Below are 11765 nucleotides of genomic sequence, written 5' to 3' on the forward strand. Positions count from 1 at the left end.
AGCACACCCAACACATTTGACTAAAAAATTATCACACCAACATGGTAAAAACTTATAATTACACAATTATCGCATTTACCGTGGTAAAAACTTATAAATTTACAAAAAAAGTCGCGGATCCTCCTTGACAATGACCAAATTTCTCGGACTTCTAGAATCCAAATTTGATATCCATACATTTGTTTGAAGCCTCAAATTGAGTAAAATTATTATTTTTACCTAATAAACACACAAAAATACACAAAATCAAATATTTAGAAAAACAATTAGAAATTCATAATATGTTACATAATTACAAATGTAAATTATATTATAAGCACAAAATATCATTTTTACCCCGTAATAAACATACAATTTTTAATACTAATAAGAAGGTTTTGAAGAATAAAAAAGAAAGCCCTCACTATTATTATAAACTCAAATCTAAAACTACTAATAGGGTTACATGGGTTTATATAATTGAATTTTACTAATAGAATAAGGTTTTCCTTATTGTAAAATATAGCCTTAAGTAAAAAAAAAAAATCTTGTTTCTAACACAAATTATGAAACAGGTAAAAAGGAAATAAAAGATCCTAAAGTTAAAAAAAAAAAACATCTTGGCTCTGGAACAGATTAGGAAACAAAGATTGTGTCAGATTTTTCTTCTTAATTTGATAAGGCTTTGTTTATTCTTCACGCAAGTCAATCTAAATCAGATTCAGAATCTTGAATAACATTGACAAAGCATTAACTATCTTGAATACTTAATCCGGGCAGAATAACATCTTAAATAAGGCATGAATTTGAGATGTGCTCAATTAATCCATTTAATTCTTTCTACATTTTCTTGATTCTTGCCTTTGTCATTGGACTTGCGTAGATGCTCAATGGATCTTGTGAAGCTTTAGCAACTTAGTTCTCATTACTAAATATCTAAAAATAATTAAAATTCAAACTTAAGATTGAAAACAAACGACCCCTAAGTTATTAAAAAAATAAAAAGGCCCTTTTCCTCCATACTATTCATACTAGGGATGGTAAAATCTGAGTCTGGGTCCGGGTCTAGGTCTGGCCTTTCCAATTCCAAACTCGGATGACAATTTTATACATCGGATTCAGATTTATACCCAATTTTTTGAACCCTGGGTCAAGGCTGGTTAAACCCAAAAATGTTTGAGTAATCAAAATCTAAGTTTAAAACCTAGATAACTGAAGGCTATGAAAAAAAAAAAAAAAAAACTTGTTTAGAGTTATAAAAATTCCAAAAAGAATTCAATTTGCATATTTTCAATTCAAGGCTCACAAAACTAGAACATATTTTACATATTGGACAAAAATCAATGAATTGAAGGATCATAAATTCTTAACCGCCAAGACAACCTGAACATACGTGAATTAAAATAAATCATGCTTTAGAGATAAAAGTTGATCCATGTATGCTAATATAATCTCAAGCCACTACTAATTCCCAAGAAGCATGTATGTTGATGATTTAGTGAAAATGAATGACGACACGATGAAGATGATGGATCATGAACGACAACGCAACGAATTGATGAAGACGAACAGGGATGGCATGAATTGATGATGATGATGATGACAAATTGAAAATGATGAATTTGGGCTTTGTGGGATGAAAATTGAAAAAAAAAGGTGAGGGGAGAGGAGAAATGGCAGTTTTAGTATGTTTAGGGCCTTTAGGGTTTCTTTTCTTTTTTTTTTCTTTGATACATAAAATTAATAACTAAGAATTAATTATTTAGTAAATTTTAAAATAAAGATATTCGAGACCAGGTTCCAGATATCTAAGTTAATGTGAACCTGGCGTCAGACCTAGATATGTTGGGTTTAAAAAATTATTATCGGATTCACATTATTTTGATCTTCGAGCCAAGTTCAAGTGGGCATGATCATCTGGGTTCATTCAAATCTAGACTGCGTCCAAGTTATTTTGCAATTCCTAATTCATACATAAGACAACCCATGCCATGCTCACAAACAATTTGTTACACTTTAACTATTTATCATTTACTTGAAACATGATTTTATAACTTAAAATCAAATAGAGTAGCAGTAGATTCAATATGTCGTATGTGTGGCCATCTATAGCAAATTCAAAGGTATAGAAGTTGATTTTAGTGTAGCAATACTTCAAGTTTCGGCATATTCTAAGATACTCTATAATCATACTATAAAAGTATTAGTTGAATTTACTCTTTGGTTGGAGGATTATCCAAGTCTTTTAGATTGTTATCTTTAATTTATCCTCTGAAATATAATACCTGTTTTATTTATGGAAAAAAAGGCACACCCAAAACATATAAGTTATTATTGCTCCTTTACAAATTAGAGCTAGAAGTTCTAAATATTAATTTTTGTATCAAAACTTTAAGTTCCAATTTCTATTATATAGAATCAATAATTATAATTTTTAAAAGATCTCATACATATAAACCTGAAGTTTTATATATTTGCGTATGAAAATTTTCTACTTTAGATTTTTATTATACAACTTCTTTTTGTCTGTTTAAAATTTCAAAATGCTTAATGGGCCTCGAAGGGACCACCAAGAGAAACCAAACATCCCCACAGGTTGAATGGAGAAATATAATGTTTCTATGCCATATTTTACAAGTGAGCTTGAAGCTAAGGTATGAAAGAAAAATTTTACTCATAATAAGTATAACTTGTTGACCAATGGGCCTTTGGTCCAGTGGGAGAGCCCTTGCACTTAGAATAATGAGTGCAAGGGTTCGAGCCTCCATAAAAGTATTTATGGGGCTTATTTACAATCCTTCCTTAATTATCACATAATTGAGTGGAGCCAGTCTATTCCTCACGAAATGTGAGTAGAGTAGACAGCCCTCGAATATTTGAGAGGGTTTGAAGAATTTGGGCAGCGCTTCAGAGGAGTACATGCCACGATGAAGGTCCCAATTGTAGAATCTGTGTGTAAATATTAATTGTAATACCTACAGTCTTGTATAAACAGTATTCAAAAAAAAAAAAGTATAACTTGTTGAAGTTTTATAGTGAAAAGTATAAGTAGAGAAGTTGTTACAAAATAATTATGGATCATGTTAAAAATATATTGTTAGGTATAAATTATATCATCTTTATCTTCTAAACTTTTATTATTTAACAAATAATTGTTGTTAGTATGTATTTTATTTAATAAGAATAATAAGTGTAATGAGTTAATTTTGACCCAAAAAAAATGGGAATAAATTGTAAACATATATGCTCCATTTTTGTAGAGTTGTGTACTCCCTATTGGTTAGAAGACTCAATTGTAAGCTTGAGCTTAAGGTCTGAGGTTCAAAACTAGACCAGGTTAGGATTAATTAATTTTTCTTTAGTTTGCCACATCATCAACATGGCACCTCAACACTATATCACCAGATGGCGTGCCATGCACGAGGATGACATCATTAATTATGTCATCACAACTGGCATAACCCAAGCCCATTCCAACATGCCAGTGGCAACAAAGTGACAACAACATTTAAAATATGTTTGGAATTGAAATTAGACAATTGTACATTTTAAGTTATAATATTTAAGTGTTTAGTAAATATTGTAATTTAAAAATTATATTGATATGATTTTTTACTTGTATGATGAAAAATTTATTATATATTTAATAATTTTATCAAAATTATTATTTAAAATTTATATTTACTACATATTATTAATTTTTATTTTATAATTACAGATTTTTTTTCCACATCAACTATAACTTAAAATTTACAACAACTCAATCCCAAACAATACCTTAATAGCCCGACACAATCATTTCCCTTGTAATTTCCATGCTTGAAGCTAGGGGTGGGCATCAAATCCGATTTGGATAGATCTAATACAATCTGATCCGAACAAATCCGGATTAGATTTGGATTTGCTTTCAAATTCTATTCGGATGTGATTTGTGCAATCCAATCAGATTTGATTCAAATAAGATCGGATTTAGATCAATCCAAATAATTCGATCGAATATTCACTGTTGCTTGAGAAAAATAGAAATTAAATCACCTAAACCTAATTCGTAAATCACAATTTACAAACAAGTAAATTACAACCCAACGGCGTGACCACAAACAAACCACTGAAAGATCCACAACCACACCACACTTACGGGCTAAATCCGAATGAAATTGAATAAAACCCAGATGCCAACGACATAAACCGATGAAACCCAGTCATGTCTTGATCACGTCCAACTGCCACAACGCCGAATGTTCATGGTAATCCACTAATCCCGATGCATGACACTTTGATGCTTGAATCATGAACTTGAAATTACTTTAGTTTCCTTTGCTTGTCTACAGCTGAAGAGCTTTGATGGTTACATTTGTGTTTCATTTACCGAAAATTTCTTGATTGGGCTTAAAAAATGAGTTGAGTTTTATTGAACATGCTTGCCCTTTTTTTTTTAATTAGCCAAAATGACTGAGTTAGCGTGTGAAGGCTATTCAAAGGCTAGGACTTTGTGGAACAACTCAAACAACATCTGCAGATAGTGTTTAACAAGGATGCATAAATATCCTCGTACTTATATTTGTAGCAATAATTATAGATTTCATTCAATTTTTATGGAAATTACTAAAAAGAATTTGAATCTAAAATGTAATTTGAACCAGAAATTCAAACTCAATCCGATCCAAACCGAATCCAAACTAAACCAAAATATTCATTCGATCCGAATTCAATTTGATTTAATTTGGATCAAATCAAATCGGATTTGAATTTTAGATTAGAATCAGATGGATTTTTTCTCAATTCAAATTATTCGAAATCTGATCGGATTCGGAATCTGAAGTTGCCCACCCTTACCCGAAGCCAAGTTGAAAAAGTCAATTTGAAAGCATACTCTTTGCCATAGTTTTTTAGTGACCAAATTATTGATCAATTGTTCTCCAAGATCCATGAAATTGCTCAAGCTTCAACTATCAAATTTGAAGATAAGAACGAAGAACAAGTTGCTATACCAATAAAGATCAAGATCATGCCAATTAATGCCAACCAATTTAAGTTGTAAAGCTAGTGCTCAATATTTATATTTCTCGTCCTCCAGCCTTTATAAATGGAGATAACACATTCATTTGAGATCCGTGGTGCAGAGAATTAAGAGTGAGAAATTGGAGAGAGAAGTTGTAGCAATAGGTAATTTTTGTAAGTTCTCTGTTGTTTTTATAATATTTAATTATGAACTAATTTTCTTTTTCTAAGGATAGGATAAAGCCCTTTTAATAAAATAAATTCTAATTTTTATTTAATAATTGGTATTTACGAAATTAGTTTGAGACATGAGAGATACAAAACTGAAAGTGAAATATGCAACAACAGAAACCTAAAATGATTAGAGATGACCAATGAGGTGGGCGGCATGTTGTACAGCATGAGCATGACACATTTTGGTAGGGCATGCGGCTCAACACGGCACGCACGCAGCCTAGGTTGAACTAAGAACTTTAGACACGTAGGCCTTAAAAGCACGACACAATTAGAGATAGGCTAAAGCATAGCACGTGAAAATGCCTGCAATAAGGACGTTTCATTTTTTAATGAAAGTAAACTTAAAATTTTATTATTTTACACATAACTTGAATTGAATCTATGTAAGTCTAAGTTAACCATCAAGTTAACCCCCAAGAAAAACTTATTACTATTGCTGTTGTTAAGTATTAAAACAAAAAAATCTAATAATGTAAGTCTAACTTGATAATTAGTATTATATTCTCTTATTATTATTAGTTTATTATTATTGAATATGGAGTCGAGTTTTAAGTTTTTAATTTTATTAAATATGACTAAATGCACATGAACCCAAAAACGTATATAGGCTTGAAAAAAAAAATGCTTACAGCTTGACATGCCCTTTTAAAAAAATTAAAAAAAAAAAGAAAAAAGCTTCTTGTCATTTTTTTCTTAGGCATGGTACAACACAACCAACGTCACGACACGCATGCACATGACACATGTTATGGGCCGAACCTAAGCAAAAAAAGGAAAAGGCACGACATGGCACAACACGAAACACATGGTGGACACATTATGATACAAACACGAGTTTGCATGGGCCTTTCTTGGCGGGCCGGTCTAGTGCCTATCTCTAAATATGACTATGCTGTAACATGCAAAATAATATTTTATATATGTGACAAAAGATGTTATATGAAACATAAGCGTCAAACATGAAATGATTGAAAAAAAATGAAAATTTTTTACCCACTTAACATATGAAACACAGTGTTTTAAACTCCAAACTTCATAGATACAACATGTGATGTGAATATGAGACATGAAATATGCAAAACTAAAAGTGAAATATGCAACAATAGACATCCAATATGATTATGATGTAATAATTTTTGGCGTCATTTATAATATGAATATCAAACTCAAAGATGCAATATATGATGTAAACATAAAACATAAAATTTACTTATGAAATAATAACATAAAGTATGCAAAACTAAAAGTTAAATATGCAAAGTTAGACATAAAAAAAAGAGTACTATGTGAACATGCAACTTTATACATGTGGTAGATGATGTATTACATGAAACATGATCATTAAACATGAAATGGGTAAGAAAATAAAAATTTATGGTGCTATTTCTAACATGAAACACTAAATTTCAACCAAGTAATATGTGACGTAAATATGAAACATGAAATTTATATGTGAATTAATAACATAAAATATAAAAAAAAAACTAAAGTTAAATATGTAATGTTAGATATTAAATATGAGTATTGTATGTGTTAAATATGAAACATTTAACAATAAACATGTAACTGTTAGTGTTATATAAACATGTTAGTATTATTTATGAAATGTAAATGTCAAACATGAATCAAGAGAGAAAAAAATTTCAGGGTATTCAAAATAGTAAAATTAGACAAAAATTAGTATATATGAAAATTTTAATGTCAAATATGAGACATAACATATTAAATATAAACAAATTTTTGCCCTATATTAAATAAACTTTTATTTTTTTCTCTTTTATTTTCATAAAATAATATTTTTCTTTCATATTATATTTATTTATTTTTCCTTATTATTAATAGTATTTAAAAAAATCTAATTAATAGATTATTTTATTTTAATTATTTAAATTTAAAGAATTAATTAAATAGAGCACCCGGCTAAAGAAACCCGTTGCTCAAATATTTGGCCGACAGATGGCAGCAGCATCATGCCGGCAGCCTCCCGTAATTTGTAGTGACACTCACATCCCTATCTATTCTCTCCAGTCGCATATAAAATTCTATTAGTACTCAAATTTCACAACAAAGAGAAAAATGGCTGATCATACATTAAAACCAGAAGTGTTTGAACTGAACAATGGAAGCATGCAAGTCAAAATTACCAATTATGGAGCCATTATCACCTCACTTTCTGTACCTGACAAACATGGTATGTGATGTGAGTCCTTTTCTTTTTTTTCCCCTTTTGGTTATTTTACTCTGAATCTGATCACTCTTTCTTTTAATTTACTGATGATTTGATTGGATTTGTTGATTGATTTTACAAGGAAATTGGGCTGACGTTGTTCTTGGATTCGACTCTGTCGAACCGTACGTGGTGAGTCCTATTTGATTTTTGGATTAACCATGGTTCTGGGTTTACTCATTGGCTTTTTCGCTGTAAATAATGTGACCCATTTTGTAATAGGACTTTCATTAGCATTATATCAGTACCTTGTTCTTGTGTGTATGTTAAATATGCCATTTTGTGCAAGTTGTTAGCTTAATGAAATCTTGGTATTGTACATTTGACTATGGTTGTGGTGATGTCTGTAATGTATTATCAGAAAGGTGCTGCACCTTTTTTTGGCTGCATTGTGGGTAGGGTTGCTAACAGAATTAAAGATGGGAAGTTTTCTCTCGACGGGGTTGAATACACTTTGCCCATCAACAAGCCACCAAACAGTCTCCATGGTATGAAATTCTCAATTTCTTCGCCCATTTGTTAGTTTCCCTTCTATATTATTGTTTAAAAATCATTTCTTTGTTCATGTATCTTCTCTTAAGTAGCCGAGTTATCTCACTGGTTTATTGTCTTAACAAAACCCAAATTAAAAAAAAAATTACAAATATGAATGGAATTTTTTTTTTAATTTTTAAAGCTTAATTCACATGATATAATCAAGATCTGTGCTTAGGCTACTGTTGTTTATTGGTTACAAACCTTTTTTACATGTCAGCTATGTTGTAATAAAATTCTGAATTTTATTAGTGATTTGAAAAAATCAACATTAAAAAGAAGGCAGCATCATCCTATTTAGCCGATTACCTGCTCTGATATGTTTATCAGATGAAAAATTGTATTGTAAATATCAATATAACCTTTTATTTTTCTGGAAAAGAATTAAAATTGTAAAGACACAGGGTTGGGAAATATTACTTTAGTCTCTGTTGGAACCCTGCTACCTGTTAATCATGGCTTGAAAAATTTATGTTGAAGTTCAAGGCTGTTCCATATTGCTTTGGGCATCAACATGGTGGCAGTAGTTATTGGATGCCATGCGCCAGGGTACAAGTTTGCTTCTCAATGTAGCTAAGAATAATCTTTCTAAACGCCTTAAACAATGCATCCTGTTTTTGCTTTTTCCGAGTAATATCAAATTTTTAACATGATATATATGTCCTTTTTTGTTACCAGTGACATGCATTTATACAAATATATTTTTCGATTAATGGTTTTGCTTTATAGACTTTGGTAATCAGTACGAAGATTATCTTAGAAAACATGTACAATAGTTTGAACATCTTAGGGAGGTGGATATTTTGACTGTTTGTCTTGCATAGAGATCAAAGTAGCTGTTGCTAATTAGTATGGCAAAGCAAGATGCAGTATTCTGCTCTTTTATTCTTGGTGCTGAGCACATTTTTTCTCCTCTATTAAACTGTAACAAGCAACCGAACATTTGGAAATTAATTTCCATGATATATATCATTTTGATCTTTCTTCGTCTTCTTCTTTTTCTCCTCCCCCCCCCCCCCCCCCCCCAAGGTGGGTTCAAGGGTTTTGATAAAGTTGTCTGGGAGGTAGCAGAATATAAGAAAGGTGAAAACCCTTCCATTACTTTCAAGTATCGCAGCCGTGATGGCGAGGAAGGTTCTCTCTCTCTCTCTCTTACCTCCCATAGTTACGGGCAATCAAACTTTTGTATTTCTGATTTTTCTCCTCTCATTTGTTTTTCTGTTATTAAATTTTTTCTCCCTGGTAATAGGTTACCCAGGGGATGTTTCTGTGATGGCAACCTACACACTAACATCAAGCACGACAATGAGGCTTGACATGGAAGCAGTTCCAGAAAACAAGCCGACCCCAATCAGTTTAGCTCAACACACGTACTGGAACTTAGCAGGCCATCATTCAGGGAACATACTTGACCACTCAATTCAAATATGGGGATCACACATTACTCCTGTAGATCAGAACACGGTCCCAACTGGAGAAATTATGCCAGTCAAGGGCACCCCTTTTGATTTCACCACTGAGAAAAAGATTGGTGCATCAATCAATGAAGTACCTGGTTTAGGGTATGATCACAACTATGTTCTTGATTGTGGAGAAGAGAAATCAGGTCTGAAACATGCTGCAAAACTGAAGGAACCATCAACCTCAAGGGTCCTTAATTTATGGACCAATGCCCCAGGCATGCAGTTTTACACTGGTAACTATGTTAACGGAGTTGTTGGAAAGGGGGTGCAGTTTATGGAAAGCACTCAGGTGTCTGCTTGGAGACGCAGGGGTTTCCTAACGCCATAAATCAACCTAACTTCCCTCCTGTTGTGGTTCGACCCGGTGAGAGCTACCAACATACTATGTTGTTTGAGTTTTCATTTGAGTGAACTATTAGTCTCTTGAAGAGTAGTTCTTGGAATAAGGTTATTGTTCATGGGTTTGCATACCATGGCGAGTACTGATGTTTGGATGTTGGCTAAATCTCTTAATAAAATAATATTATAAGACAATTGTATGAATAGAAGATCATTTTGGATTTTCTCTGAAATTCACTATGGTATCTTGGCATTTAAATTTTAAACAGTCTTATTGATGATAGTAGGGACAGGTGGTTACCTCTGGTAACAAAAAATCTATATCTAAGCATTGAGCCTTTTTAAATTGGTCTTTGAACTTCTTGGAATGTCTTGGACATAACCTTTTAAAAACCCATAATATTTTCTGTCAAATTTGACATGGATGGTGCTTTTTTATTTCTTGATCACCAAAACACAGAAAGATAAATATTGTGAAAGCATTTTTCTGGTCCCAAATTATTGTCTTAGTAGAAAACCAGTGAATGTATCTGTCTTGATTACTAGTGGCATCTTAAAAATAGTATTTCTACACTTGGTTTGCTTGCTTGGGGTTATTCTATTTGTGAATAAAAAGATTTGGAGTTAAGTGAAGCAAGATGTATCACATTAATGGAGCTTTTGCTACATTTCGAAGCCAACATAAAATTTAAAGGTTATGGATGGTAAAAAAAAAAAAAGTTAGATTAGTTTGTACCTACAGGCTGCAATCAAAACACAAAATTCATACAACTGGGTTCTAAAAGCAGAATAAACTAAGTATGCAATGATGAAAAAAAAACACAGACTTGAGAAGTTAATAGGACTATGGCTAAGGTTTTATTCATTAATGTATAATTTATAATATCATAGTTATTTACTAATTTATTACCTCATTTAAAATGACAGTTAAGAAATCAACCCATCGAAGTTGAAATTTCATGTAAGTGTATTAGAGCCTGTCGGTTCTGCGTGAGATCAAGAAATCCCTAGCAAAAAATGTCAACAAAAATTCAATGTTACATGGAAAAAGCTTCAAAGATTTCAACAAAGTCAACGTGCTACAGTCAATGGAACTTCCAGTAATGAGGGTTACCAAGAGCTACAGAAAATGCTAGCAAAGGGTCAATCAAGATTCAGATTTCAAGCTTTAGACTTCCTTCCAAGTCTTCAAAAATTCTTGTAAAATTCGCTTTTAATTTGTTAAAATAGTAAGGGTCTATTTGAGATTTCTTTTGAGAAATTTGAAAGTGATTTTAAAAATAAAAATGCTAATCTTAATGTTTAGTAAAAAAATTAAAATCACTTTTGTCAAAATCAGTCATTACTACAGCTGATTTTGAAAAGTAGGAAATGAGTAGATTTTAAATTTTGATTTTGAAAATTAATTTTATTCTTTAATATAATTCTATAAATATTCTGAAAATCAATTTTATTCTTTAATATAATTCCATAAATATTCTTAAAATTATCATCTAAACCTAAAATTATCCTTATTCAAATTGAAAATAAAATCAATAATTTAATCATTTTTATTATAATTCATCAATATAAATTTATTGATATCAATTTGTTGGTCAAATTATTATTAAATTTGTTTAACTATATTATAAATTTAATTATCAATTGTTTTAACATAAAAAATAAAATTAATATATTATAAATTTTATTTTTAGTTAAAATTATGATAATACACAATTAAAATTATTATAATTATTATAATACACAATTAAAAATCTTGTATGCACATGTTTTTATATGTATAAGTAAATTTTATTCTACATTATGTACATTTTAATCATTTACTTTCTTTCAACAATTTAACAGTAAGATTTATCAAACGTTCATAACTGCTTTCAAAACTCACAGCACTTCTAAAAAAAAAATTTATCAAACACTTAACTGATTCTTTTTACAGATGATTATTTATACTGCACAGTTAACAATAATTATTTTAAAAATTACAG

At 30.8% G+C, this 11765-nt stretch overlaps 1 protein-coding gene across 1 annotated transcript; it reads left to right on the forward strand.

The window, feature by feature from the left end:
• The first annotated feature begins 7145 nt into the window (after positions 1 to 7145).
• Positions 7146 to 9995, forward strand: LOC18056051 (aldose 1-epimerase). The gene is given in 6 exon segments (XM_006451539.2): positions 7146 to 7408; positions 7527 to 7576; positions 7806 to 7932; positions 9008 to 9112; positions 9228 to 9704; positions 9707 to 9995. Coding segments are annotated over 6 exon segments (1020 nt in total). The 5' UTR covers positions 7146 to 7293; the 3' UTR covers positions 9853 to 9995.
• Positions 9996 to 11765: the final 1770 nt, after the last annotated feature.

The sequence above is a fragment of the Citrus clementina genome, unplaced genomic scaffold (genome assembly GCF_000493195.1).
Source record: "Citrus clementina cultivar Clemenules unplaced genomic scaffold, Citrus_clementina_v1.0 scaffold_1, whole genome shotgun sequence".
NCBI lineage: Eukaryota > Viridiplantae > Streptophyta > Magnoliopsida > Sapindales > Rutaceae > Citrus > Citrus x clementina.